The sequence below is a fragment of the Parasteatoda tepidariorum genome, chromosome 7 (genome assembly GCF_982258835.1).
Source record: "Parasteatoda tepidariorum strain Cologne lab strain chromosome 7, Ptep-v5.0, whole genome shotgun sequence".
NCBI lineage: Eukaryota > Metazoa > Arthropoda > Arachnida > Araneae > Theridiidae > Parasteatoda > Parasteatoda tepidariorum.
In genome coordinates, this window is record NC_141761.1 from 99,544,222 (window position 1) to 99,559,299 (window position 15,078).

Here is a 15,078-nt window from a genome sequence, read left to right on the forward strand (position 1 = left end):
TGTAGTATTTCAGGACGGCATTAAATCATCCATATCATCTCTTATTTTTGGTGTCCTATTAACCTAGATTTGTTACAAATCGATTGCATATACGTTACTATTAAAGTGAAGATACCAAGTAGTGGAAGGACGAACGAAGTGGTCACTTTTAAGATTGGTAAATTTCTTGCATTATTTTATGCATCGGCAAAATTATTAAAATATATTTTAAGTATACCTATAGTATATATAATGGACAATACACTACAGATCCCAATTTCAAAAGCACTGCTTGCCCCCCCCCCCGCAAAGGGATGGGATAAAAAGTGACCACAAAAGTGACGAAATTTACAACCATGCCAAAAAGATGTTTTTACCCTTTTTAAATGGATGAAAGCAGCTTAATTAACGATTACTTGAAGATTACAATGACATCCATGTTTTGCATACTTGGACAGAAAATTGAAAACATGTGAGTGTTTAAATTGTGTTAATTTAAAAAAAAAATTAAGTGTCCCAAAGTGCGGGAAACCAAATTTGTCTCCCGCTGGTCAGTTTTCACGTGTAGTTCAGAAAGCAATATAGTAATAGACAGGATTACGAGTGTAGCAAAGATAGCCTGGTTTTCTGTTAAATGAAGAAGCGATACATAAAAGTAGTTAATATTTTATGCATTACTTTATGTATTTATACCTTTGTTAAGTTAAAGAAATATTAAAGAAGTACCAGGATTAACCACTTTATTTCTGAAAATAGAATATTTACCAAATTTTATTACTTATTATAAAATAATATTTTATTGTAAATTTTCCCAAAATCATAACCAAAGCACTTCGGTAAAAATTACCGAGCTTTCTGTTGTTCTTATAAAGGAATGCAGTAAATTTTACCGAATTCTGTATTTTTGAGAATGTTTTTTTCTCCGAGAAAAAACCTATATTTACTTAATTGTTTTTGAAAAAAATTTCTTTTAAGTTACTTATTTATAGACATTGAATTGTTTTTTTGTCGTAGGTTATGGGACTGACATTTTTAGCTGCCGGAACCAGCATACCTGATTTAATAACGAGTGTTTTGGTGGCCAGAAAAGGCTTTGGAGATATGGCCGTATCGAGTTCTGTCGGCAGTAATATATTCGACGTCTCTGTTGGGTAACTAAAAAAATTTACTATGCATTATTTTTATTTTAAGGACCGTAACATGGCCTTAGATTATAGCACTGAGAATCGAACCCATCCCAAGTGTTGATTCACCCAAGCCTTCAACTACCATATCTTGAAACGAGCTACGATTCCACATGCGGGTGATGTATTCGGTTGAGTAACTGATCAAATCTGGCTAGAAAAATACATGCATCAGTAGGTGGTTGGGCTGTGTGGTGCGGAGGCAGGTTGATTAAAATTTTCTGCCCTCCGACCTTAAATGTGGTAATGTTATGCGCCCATGCACCAGTAATTGCTCCGGATTTTTTTTTAAAGATAAATCACAGATCATCAACAATAACTCATTAGTGAAATGCTTCAGCAGCACTTTTAAATCAGGGCATTGCGACCCCTTTGGGGTTCGCAAAAACAAATCAGGGAGGCTGCAGAATTAAAAATAACCAGCTTATAAATAAAAAATCACGCTTTTTCGCAGACTCAAACCAGAAACATATATTTGAAAGAAATTGCAGCACATGTAATTGTTACATTACGTGTTATCAATGTAATTAATGGGATGGTTAAGTTTTTTTTCCCTTAAAAGATTTTCCATACGTGGCTCCACGTTCCTAAGATATAATAACTAATTGCTCTCCACCGTTTTATGACTCAGGGAGAATAGCAGTAAGGGAAAAGGTCGGGCAGTATTTATTTATTTTTTACTTATTTGTGATTACAGGACTAATAAGTTTTCAAACTATTATGTGACGTCATCAACCAAACTGAAATCTCGAAATTTTTATTTTTTATTTACTATTTTTCACTTTTGTTGTTACATATTTTTGCTGTAATTATGCTTCATTTACTAAAGTAATGAATATTTAAATTAAATACAGTAATTAACCTACAGCTAACTACAATATGATTTAACTGTTTACAACCTTGAAAATTCACGAGTAATTTTCAATTAAAAAATGTTGAATGCTTGAAAATCAAGATTTAATGTTAATCATCCATTTATAGTAAAATTAGTACAAATAGTTAAATTACATCCTTTTTATTAATCAAAAGCACATGACATATTATCCAATATATCCTATTCCATCAACAATAAGTTTAAGTATTCTTTAAAAATTAATAAATTTTATACTACCATTTTTCAAAATGACAAGGACATATTTCACATTTTAAAATTCGCGTTGTAAATGGAAAGGAATATTCAAATAAATCAGTGGACCTTATCAAACTTTGGCAGCCTTTGATAGTTAGCATTTTTTTAATGAAAAATTTGAAGGTATATGTAGGTATTTTACTTTCATAGCTTTAGGCCTTGACCTATGGCAACCAAATACGTCATCCATTATCTAAAATGAGCTATGCGCCGCATGTAATTCAATGTTATCGATTGGCTGCTTTGACATAAAAGGCGGAGTTTCTTTTCCTGTATCTAAAAGTTAGTGATGTAATACATTTTAAAAGAATAATTCATCAATACTGATCCAAATTAGTCAGATTGAAATTTAGAAAAAAATAAAAACAATTTTGAAATCTGAGACATTAAAATCTATTTTTAGTTTTTCAAGATATTATTCCTATTTTTCTTTGGAAATATCCTGGTGGTTGATAAAAGCTAAAATAAGAATTTAAAAAAAACATGATACGAAAAATATATTTTTTATGTATTTAAATTTGTTTCGTTATTCACAATTATACACGGAGAAAAAATTCTGTTAAAGTTATTGCACTTGTGTAAAATTTCTGGTTTAAAAAAACAAAAACATATTCCTGGAAATAAAACCAAAATATACGATATTTAAACCATTTAATTGGTAATTTTTCTGCTCGTATGGTTACTGTTTACCGGAAATTCTGGTTTTCAAAATTCTATGATGAAAAATCATGTGCTATGGTGAAGAGAAAAAGCTGCAGAAAATTATGTTTCAAATATCCATTATAAAGATGCTTCAATTTTGTTTTATACTTTACTAGAAGATGAAAGTTACTTTACTGGAAAATGGAATAACTCAGCAAAAAAAAAAATATCGATTTTTTTTTGCTGAGTATAAAATTGAGTTGATTATACTTAGAAACAAATTTTCTGTTGCATTTTTGCGAATACTTGATCTTGCCTTAATCGGGTGTGGGAATTTCAAATCTGAAGTTAGTTTGGCTTAAAAAGCTACGGAATTCTTTTTGAAAATTACGTTTTCAGTCTATTTTTTTGTTGAAATGTTTAGCACTTTACGGTAGCACAGTTTAACGAGGACCGATACCGCGTACCCTTGGTCCCTACACAGACTAAACAAAGTGATCGCCCACACCGACAGCAGCCAGTGATGCTTATATATATATATATATATATATTACACCTTTAATTTCAGAAAAATAAGTATCTGTAAAATTCAAAATATTTTCAACTAAAGAAAAATTAGAACGCTTATCTTAGCTTCGCAGTTTATTTTCTACGTGGTGTTACATTTCTATACTGTTAAATTTGTTAGATAACTTCTCAACTTCTTTTCTCAGGTTGCCTTTACCCTGGTTTCTTTCTTGCCTCATTTTTGGCCCAGTAGAAGTCAGCAGTTCCGGCATGGCATGTTCTCTCCTGTTGCTCTTCCTCATGTTGCTGTTCGTCATAATATCTATTGCAGCTTTCAAGTGGAGAATGAACGTCGGTTTAGCAATGGTGATGTTCGGTTTATACTTCGTCTTCATCGCCTGCAGTCTCCTACTCGAGTACGGCGTGGTCAACTGCGATACCCTTCTTGGACGGTGAAAGACACTGGCAAATAAGTTGATCATCTTCCTCCAAGTGGATATACTCTAAAAAGTGTGCTGTACACTAATGATGGTTAATAGAGCAGGGTGGTTCAAGTCAACAGACAACTTGACTGCGTGACTCGAAATGCTGTGCCAATTTCTAAATTACGTGCTCTTCTTGAAACCTTATTTATATATGAAATAGTTAGTTCCAATTTGGGATGGTACATTGTTAGTTAACAGAAGAATCTCGAACTTTCAAATATGAAGAAGTAAAGAAGCTACTACCCCCGTTGAGGAGTTAGCAACTTTGTTGCTTTTAGTTTCACTTTTTTTTTTTTTTGTTTATTTTTAACCAATGCTGTGCTTACAGATACAATGTAGTCAATAACAGATAATGTGCCTTCCAAGTATTCCGTGCATTGACTTACTCGCTATAATATATTTATTTGAATATTAGAAGAAATATATATAGTGTATGTTAAGCTAAATAATTCATATATTAACTACATTACACACCATGTTAGTTATATATATTACAGCTTATTCAGTGATTTATCAAACATATGTTAAGTTTCAATTTATCTATACACTCTCAAAACTGGTTCATCATAGGCACTCTGAACCATAATGCCGTGTAAATTTGCTGCAACCTCAGTAAGATGTTAAGCAGAACCGTCTTTAATTTCAAGTTGAACCATATTATCGTATAAATTATTTCACGTGCTCTGATCTGTACGATAATATGGTTTTACTTGACACTGTATTAAGGTTGTAACAAATTTGAGCGATAATACGGCTCAACGCATTTTAAAATTTCTAACAGTGTATATATAAATTTACGGTGTTGATAAATTTGTTTTATAGCAAAAATATAATTAAATTATCATTGCCATTCGTTTGTTTATTGAATGAAACTTTCGAATTTTATAGAAAATAATCACTTTTTTAAACGATAACTTTCTCAATCTTTCAACTTGAATAGCATTATGTGGTTCCAATTTTAAAGCATTACAGTGGTAGTAAATTTAAACAAACCACTAGAATATACATCTAAGTCTAAAATTAAATCTTCCATAAATGTTAAATAATTGTAAATAAGTCAGAATATATCTAAAAATTCATTATTTAAAAATATGTATAATATTGTGAAATTGGAAAGAATACATATATATGAGAAAAATTGTATTTACAATTAATATATATTTTGCAATCCATTTAATGGTTATTAGCAAAATTGATTCTACCTAAATATGTGAAAATTACTTCTATTTTATGAAATTTGATCTTTTCCGATAATAACTATTGTAAATTTGGTTAAAACAGTAGTTTAAATTATTTAAAATTTCAAATATTAATTACTAAATTCAATTATTAATCTTTAATTTTTTATTAAATTCTTTATTACTTAAATATTAATAAACATAGTTTATTTAAAATATCATATTTTATACTTCTTAAACACTAAGTTGATTCGAATAAAAAATTTATTTAGATTTATTTGATTTGTCGATTGATTTGTTTTAATGTATTTATTTGGTAATATTATTTTATGCATTGTAATAGTAGAAATTTTCTATGTTGCAGTTTTTTTACGAACCACAAACGAAATAAGCCAATTAAAATATTAATTGTTTTAACAAAAGAATATTGCCTTAATAAAACAACGCATGAAACAGCTCGTTTTTAAAGTAGTTTTGCTATTAAATAGTTTCATCTCTCTAGTTTAACGATAATTTTTGCGTATAAAAACTCAGTACTATGATAAGTTAAAGCAGGATTTTTCATAGCCTTTGCATTTCACATAAAGTTTACGTATATTTTTACATCTTAGATTATATGAATTCATTATGTTAATTAATTTGAAAAATAGCAACGTTTATGTAAAAAAACTGAAAAATCGAGATAAATGTTCTTTTTTAATTAAAATTATAAACAAAAGGTTAACATTTTAGAATATTAATACTGAATAAGTCTTTACTGAAAAACAGCTTTGATTTGTAAGTTAACTTGATTAGGGGAATTTAATCAAACATAAATTATTAAAAATATTTGAAGTAAAAATTCTAAAACTGATTATCCAAACAAATTAATAATTATTAGTCTAAAAATATCAAATTTACTTTGAAGGTTTTATTTTAATGCTGCATTTTCTCTACGTTAAAACATTTAAAATCAATAAAAAATAACTTTTTCAATTGTAGTAAACAGTAATATCTAAAATGATTGCACCATTCAAGTAACATTTTAAATAGTTGTTACATTTAAGTAAGCTTAAAATAATTGCATGATATTAACTTGAATGAAATCAATTGTAATCAATTTATACTGACCAGTAATTGTCTTTATTTAATCAACAAGCATTTAATTACAACAAATTTGTAATATTACTTTCTGTAAATAAGTTCGTGCCCGTTCCTTACTCATAATTTTATTTCTGTAAATTAATTCATCTCCATTCATTAGTTATCAATTTTTGTCTGTGAATTAATTCATCTTTGTTTCTTAGGTATGACTTTTCATACGTTAAACTAAATTGATTCATTCGCAATTTTAAATTTATTTTTGTAAATTTGTTTAACACTATTATATATTTATATATGTGTTAATCATGTTTACATATTATGTGTTTACGTATCTTCTGTTAACTACCAACACAGCACAAATGAAGTGACACGGAAATACAATAACATATAACATTTGTAACATGTGCAACATATATATTAAAAAAATGCAAGCAGATCCAGCAGTGTTTTACTTACAATACAAAAAGCAGAAATGTACTATTTTCGAAACTGATTAATATTATTATTGTTACTTATATTTTTTTATCTTCAAATTTTCGAAAAAACACTTTAAGTGATTTCAAATGCTATGGTGAGAAATATTTTATATTGTATTATCATCAATTTAGAGATTAACTTAATCTGTTGAAGATAAAATGCTGCACAAAATTATGTTTCAAAAATTCATTATGATAAGTTTCAATTTTATTTTATACTTTACTAGAAGCTGAATGATATTTCATAATGTCTTTCAAATTTGCTGGAACTTCAAAACTTGACAAATTTGGATATATTATCTTACTTCTTAAACTTTATTATATGATACTCAGTTCAAATTATACATAAACAGCCAAGTTGAACCATATCATCTTACATCTTAAATTTGATTACATGATACTTTAATTCAACTTGAACAGATAAGTTGAAAATTTAACCATATTATATTACATCTTAAACTTGATAACATGATACTTTAGTTCAACTTGAAAATATACATTACGAATTTAAGCATATTATACTGCATCTTAAACTTGATTATATGATACTCTAGTTCGACTTGATCAGAAACATTTCCAAGTTGAACCATATTGTCTTAGATGTTAAACTTGAGTACATGATGCTTTAATTCATCTTAAACAGATAGATTGCCAAGTTGAACTATATTATCCTACATCTTAAACTTGATTATATTATAAAGTTCAACTTGAACAGAAACGATGTTCAATTTATTACCTTATTTAGGTTGCAGCAAATTTGAATGGTATTATGGCTCAAATTTGAATCGATTTACTGACTGTTTATTTCTTGAAACACAAAAATAACTTTTGTGCTGTGTGGGGTTTTGGTTAATTATTCTAATTTCAAACAGATTAATTTGTACAATGATAAAAGTAGCGTAATTTAGTAACCGAAGAATGTCGTATAAGATATTACTGAGTACAAATATTGGGTCTTCCAGAAAAGTATAGTCATTTATGAAATGAAAAATGTTCCAATAATGAAACCAATAACAATACTTTTTACATAGTATTTGTGTTGTCAAAAAAATTATATATTGATATAAAAAACATATTATTACATATTAAACATATTATACCGCTGTGGATAACATATTATTAATAAAGAACACGTGATTATTTATTTAGATTATTGATATTATCACTATTAAAATTGATTGAAATTGTGGACTTTAAAATGGAAACTTAGCAATTAATGATAAATAAGTTATATCTACTTATGTATATCAGTAGTTATAAAACTTGAAAATTATAAAATTTAAAAATAAAGTGCAGTCATTCATGAAATGAAAAAACATTCCATTAATGAAAAAGATAACGATACTTTCTTCGCATTACTTATGCTATCAAAGAAATTTTGCATTGATATAAAAAATATCACGATATGTAAAACATGATAAATGTATTTAGAACAGGTGATCATTTTTTATATTTACATAATTAAAATGTATTGAACTTGTGGATTTCAAAATGCAAACTTAGCAACTAATTAAGAATAAGTTATATTTATTTATATATATCAGTATTTATAAAAACTGAAAATTATAAAAGTCTAGTCATTTATAAAATGAAAAATATTCTATTAATGAAAACGATAACGATACTTTCTATGTGTTCTTTGGTTTGTCAAAGAAATTTTGCGTTGATATAAAAAATATCTCACTATGTCAAAGATTATAAATGTATTTAGAGCATGGGATTATTTTTTTATATTTACAAAATTAAAATTTATTGGAAATGAGGATTTCAAAACGCAAGATTAGCAATTTATTAAAAATAAGTTATATTTATTTATGTATATCGGTATTTATAGAAACTGAAAATTATAAAGTTATAAAATAAAAGTCTAGTCATCTATAAAATGAAAAAAATTACAATAATAAAAACGATAACGATCGTTTTTATTATTACAAAATTAAAATTAATTTAAATAAAAAATTTTATGAAATAAAAATTTATTTACAAAATTAAAATTTATAGAAAATGAGGATTTAAAAAAAATTAGCAATTAATTAAAAATAAGTTATATTTATTTATGTATATAACAAAAACTTAAAATTATAAAGTTTAAAAATAAAAGTCTAGTCATTGACAAAATAGCAAACAGTCCTAGAATGAAAACGATGCTTTTCATATGGCATTTGCATTGTCAAAAAAACTATGCATTAAAATTAATTTATTATGCTATTAAAAGCATAATTAATGTATCCAGATTTTTTAGTTATTTTATTTAGCTCAACTGGATAAAAATTTATTGAAAATATGGATTCCAAAATGGAAACTTAGCAACTATTTAAAATAAACTATTTTATTTTTTTATTAAAACTTTTAGCATATTATTAAAATTTTAAATGCAATGCAAAGCCTCGAAATTTGTTTATAAATAATAATTATGTGTGTATCTAAGTGTAATTATAACGGTTGAACTATATAGAGTTTAATGGCAATGCAAAAAAGATAAATATTTGTAAATACTTATAAATTTTATAGATAAAGTGATCTAAATATGTGAAATAAACATCTATGATTACCATAAGTATATATATATAAATATTTCAAAAATAATTACACCTCATTCAAATGAAATAAACAGATTTAAGCATTACAGAATTCTCATAATTCATACCAATCTCATAATTTGGCAAAAATAGAAAAAAAGTATAATTTAGTCATCATTAAATTTTAGGAAAAAAAAAGCAACAAAAAAACTAGTTAATTTTCTTAACAAAATTTAGCTGTGCTACTTTTACTAACTATACGAATTTATCTGTATAGATCAAGCTAAATTTATATAGTTTTGAACTAATTTTGATCTAGTTTTGAGCAAAAGTAAATATATTTAGCCAAACTTTAACAAAAATAATATCATAAAATTAGCAAAATCCATCAGAAATCAAAAATTAAATTTCGAAATTTGTGTCTGGCATTAATATTCTATAATTAGGAAAGAGGAATTTAGATATATTTACGACACTAGGGAAAAAAAGTTTACAGTTTAGTTTCAAGAGTATTTTTTTTATTTTCTTCTATTTTTTACTTTTTTTCAAATTCGACAGCTTTTAATTCTAATCTCTAAATATAGAATTCTAACATTTATGACGATTATTGATTAACCGGCTAGGATCTTTTTTGATTAAGCTTTAAAATACAGAAATCCAACACTTATGATTATTGTTTTAATGTCTATGACCTTTTATATCTAAGCTCTAAAATAGGGAATTCCAATAACTATGACGATTATCGCTTTAATATATCTATGTTTTTTAATCTAAGTTCTAAAATATGGAATTCTAAAATTGATGATGATTATCGTTTTGATGTCTATGATCTTTTATATCTAGGCTCTAAAAAGTGGAATTCCAACATTTATGATTTATCAGTTTGACGTTTTTTATGATGATTAAATTAGAATAAAATGATCAGTCTTTTCACGAAGATCCTAACATATGAAAGTATAACATATAATTAAACATATGTTAAAAGAAATGTTGATAGCTGAGAGAATTATATCATTTATATACTAGTCAATTACTAGAAATGTATGATATTTAAGCCGATATCTCGTAGCGGCTTTTAGAATTTTATATTTTCGCATAACTTAGCAATATTAGAAAAGCACTGTAGATTGTAATGTTGAACATACTTTATTGTGTGATATTCACTGAGAAGGAAATAGGGATATTGTATGCCTTATTCTGACTGGTTCATTAACTGAATGGGGAAATTATTCATCTTATGCGCTTTTCTAAGTGTTTTAAAAAGTTTGTTAAAATAATTAAACGCAACGAAATTTTAGTGTGTCTTTCATGCTAGATGATTTTTAAAAAAAATAACTTTGCGAACATATGAACTTCTTGCAAGTATATTGGTGGAGGGAAAATAATAAAATTTTGTGTTAAGTTACCTCATTGTCCAATTTTAAGGACTATGATTGCAGAGAAAGAATTTCAAAATTTTCATAAAGCAACATCTACTTTTTAACATGACAACATGATTTTTACAATAAAAAACTGAAGATGAAGTTAGAATACTATTTTAAGCAGTGGCGACGCCAGGCAGTGATGAAAATACTATCTTTCCCCTTCCTGTAGTTTCATTGGTTCAGTTCATTAGAACTGAACCAATGAAACGTCAATAATTGATAAAATACTCTTTTCTTCCTCTCTGCTTGACGCCACCCTTGCTTATGCAATTAATATCGTTTGAACTCCATTCAAAAAACATTTTAAGAGAAGATTACATTTTGATGAAAAGAAATTCTTGAAATTCAATCCCTGTAACTATAACTGTGAGAGCTGATCCATCACTTTTCTTTTTCTTGAGTGCAACATTTATAATACATTTACATAAAATTTTCCTTCTCTTGACAAGAAGTCATGTATAGGCGAAGTTCCTTTATTATCACCTTTCTACTTATTTCTATTTTACCTTTCATAAATATTTCGCTTATTTAAGTGCGTATTTCACATTTTATCTTTTAGTAGAGAGCAATTAGATTTAAAAAAAACAAATCCTGTACTTCATTATTGAATGGTGATAGTTAAATTCATATAAAATACCTATCCATTTTTTTACAATGATTATGACTTCTTTAAACAGTAACGAAATTATTCAACATCAATTGACATAAAACTATAAATTTATATGGCTGAATATTTTTTTATGTATAAGGCAAAAAAAAATTTCATTATTTTGTATAGTTCAATTAATTGTTTAGGGATTTCAAAATCATTGAGAGAAAAGCTCCAAATTTACATTAAGCTTTTGCTTATGGCACTTAGCATGATGAAGTCATTTTGATCCGCTTACTGAAACCAACCATAAGCAAGACATTTGCAAATATAGATTAAGTAAAAACCTAGGTTCAACTCGATATAAAAATAAGTACTCAGATAAATTAAAATTTATAGTTTATTGTCTGAAATATCTTTGAAATAAATCTTATGAAAATCTGATTCTTTAAACATAAGATATCACATACAATAGACATCATGAATAATGACAATTTCTAAATAGTTTTGCATTAACCATATAGAAATTGCTGCAAGAATTAATATTTTACCTTTTATGAATATTTTTTTTTCATTTTCACCTAATTAGTATAGTATATAATGTACTAATGTTCAATTGATTTTGCATTTGTAAGTGTTAACAAAGGTTTGTATACTAGTATACAATGACTCATACTTGTAAACCTAGTTTATTTTTTGAATGTGTTCAATTCCGTGTATAGTTTGCATTTCCTTTTTAATAATATATATTTTATTATATTATTTCATTCACTCGATTCCTTTAGTTTACCTCTTCTTTATTATTATATATAGATAAAAAATTTAAATACAAAACTGGAATATAAAATAATGAATTATATTTCAATTTGGAATCTCGAAACTCCAATTCATTTATTTAAAGTATTAAGAACAAACTGTTTAAGTAAAGAACTACTGGAATTATTTAGTATTTTCAAATCTTTAATAAATAAATATCTTTTCTTCCGTTTTTTTAGTTCTAATTTCAAATTAATTACTTAGTGAGTAAATTTTGTTACAAAAAACTCTCCTATCGCTTGAAATTAAATTTCTTATGATAGTAAGAACATTTTAATTTATACACTATTTTAAAGATATGAAACTGCGATTTTTTTCCTTGCTATTTTCAAAATTTTTGCACCACTTTTTTGAACACTGTTATTTATTGAAATTTTAGATAAAATTTAATCTCAGTTTGATCGTTCTTGTGAAGGTAATGCAAACTGATATATAGCCTTAACTTTGAATTTTAATTTGATAATAATCATGTGTATAATACGAAGTGATATGACACTTTAAAAATTTGTAAACATTGAGTATTTTTATTTTTCATAATTACCCTGGGGAACAAATTTCTTGCTGCATTTGATCTTTCCTAATAGCATAAAATTCCTTTGAAATGCATAAAACTGCCGCTTGTAGAAAGAAGGCAATTGCAGATTCAAAATCATTGACGCAACACTATCCGTTCACAAAAATCTCATGCGGCAAAAAAAAAATTGTTCTCCAGTGTTACCAATAATTGCATTTTAAATTAATCGTAATTTAAAAATGAAATATCTGTCTAAAGTTTGAAAATTGCATTCAAAGATTTATGTATTTTACATGCTTTTTTTATATGTTTTTTTTTATGTTTTTGTAAATATTGCTATCATCTATATTTTATTTCTAAAGTATCTAAAGATTAAGATTCATTGAATGGAGGGTAACATTTATTTATTGCGTGACCGATCTAATTTAAATATTTATTATTCACTACTTTCGTTAAACTAAATAGTAATCAAAGCGGCATTTGGTTTCAAAATATGTTCGAATCATTTTCAGAAATATTGGAGGGGAAAGTAACACTTAATGCATGTATATTCAAGGCATTTAAATTAGAGCAGATACTTGATTTTTTTCACGAAACATCTGAGATCTATGATTATTTTAAGACAGTTATTATCATAGAAACACTTTTAAATTTTTTTGGAGTTTAGAATAAAATACATGAATTTTATAACCCATGTTGAACAGCCGACACAATTCTGAGTTTACGATTATCAATGTTCACCTCGGTAGTGTTGTAATTTTGAGCCTAATGCGGAAGACAAGGAAACTCTTGAATCAAACATTAGGACAAACTAGACTTTGAGGTGGACTTTTAGTTAAATTTGTGTAACATGAAGAGGAAAACTATAAAAACTTCCCACAGTTAGTCCGACAGCATTATTTCGAATTTCGAATGGTTATTGCCACAGAACTTCAATGAATTTACAAAATAGGCAAAGCAATCCCCAAAAAAAGAACTTATTTTCGAAAATTGACAAATATACTATAGTAGTAATATGACTCAGACCATCAAAGGATCAATTTTCTAGATTTTGGCCCGAGTCCATTATCAAAAACTATTTTGCCTATACAGGCCTTAAACCGAATTCTTTTTTTCAATCGATATTTTACAGCCATCACTCAGCCCATGGAGGCGTCTATTATATTGTACAGCCCAATTCAGTCAATATTAAGTCTATGCATAGACATACAGGGCCCGCCCTAAGCATTGACCACCTCGCCAAATGCGATAAAATCGTAAATTCGGCGAATAAAATTGTGTTTTGGGGAATGATTTTTTCTACTGCTAAGGAAAATGTATATTTAACTCGATTCTCAAAATTATGTCAAAATGAATTTTGCTTAACAAATCAGTATTTTTCATTCGATTACAGTGATTTTCGGTAGATGCACCGCAGAACCAATTAGAATTGGGTCCAAATAATATAAGCCTGAAACAAACTACCGTAAAATAGTTTTCTATGGGAAAGAAATTAATCAAAAAAATTTTTAAGACTTGTATTTGGCGAATACTTTTGATAATTGACGGATTTTTTTTTATAATTGGCTAATTTACTGGCTAATAATTTTAAATCCTCAGAGGGGGCCCTGGATATAGAACCTATATTTAGTTTTCCATCCTTATCAGCAAAAACTTAGTCCAAATAACTTTATTATAAATTTTTTGGAGTATATGTATAATTAATTTTTTAACATGTTTTATGAAAAATATTCAGTGAAAATTTAAAAAAAAATCCAATATACGTATTAAAAAAGAAATCAGAATTGCGATTGGTTTTTGTCGCAGAACTTCTAAGATGTTACAAAACATGCATGACAATTACCAGGAAAAAAACATAAATAAAATATATTAAGAGCCCTATTTCAGAAAATTAATAAATATACTATAGTAACTGTATGACTTGGGCCATAATAGGACCGATTTTCAAGAATTTCTGTCTAACCATTTTTATTCAATATAATCGAATTTTAAACCACAACCAATATTTTCATCACTCAGCTCCTATGCACCTCTATTCTATAGAACTGCAAGATTCAACCTATATTAAGTCGAGATGTATTTAACTTTCCATCCCTATCGGAGAAATTTGGATGGTCATGTCTGTATGTGCGCATTCTTAAAGGACCATTGGTCAGACAATTATAAACCCTACAGGGACCCAAGATAAAATTCGAGCTGGCTTTGAAACCAAACGCCCCCAAATTTTGTTAAAAAGCATCGAAAGTGGACCACAAGTTAGAAGGAAAACAGTTTAAAAAAGTGTATATTATCAAGTGTGATACACTTTTATGGATAATACTGTGATTAAATGTCAAGTTAATTGTAAATTAATAGATATATTTTGTGAAAATGGCAATATACTTAAAAGCCATTTTTCATAATTGACTTTCACAAACGATTAACTCTATGTGTGTAAACTTGAGCTATCTTCTAACGTGAATTAGATATTGCTAGACTGGTTTAAATATAAATTTTGTTAAAGTTTTATGGTTGTGTAAACTTGGCAAGATCTATAGCCTATTTCAAAATAAA

General features: G+C 27.1%; 1 protein-coding gene across 2 annotated transcripts in view; it reads left to right on the forward strand.

The window, feature by feature from the left end:
- Window positions 1-4,849, forward strand: part of LOC107457341 (sodium/potassium/calcium exchanger 2-like) — an 86,269-nt gene extending 81,420 nt beyond the window's left edge. Inside the window, exons 8-9 of one of the 2 annotated variants that reach the window (XM_043042568.3) lie at window positions 994-1,130; window positions 3,648-4,849. In XM_043042568.3, the coding sequence (XP_042898502.2) occupies window positions 994-1,130; window positions 3,648-3,897 (387 nt within the window). In that variant the 3' untranslated portion in view covers window positions 3,898-4,849. The remainder of the gene's footprint in view (window positions 1-993; window positions 1,131-3,647) is intronic. The other variant, XM_087168354.1, reaches the window with a different exon arrangement.
- Window positions 4,850-15,078: the final 10,229 nt, after the last annotated feature.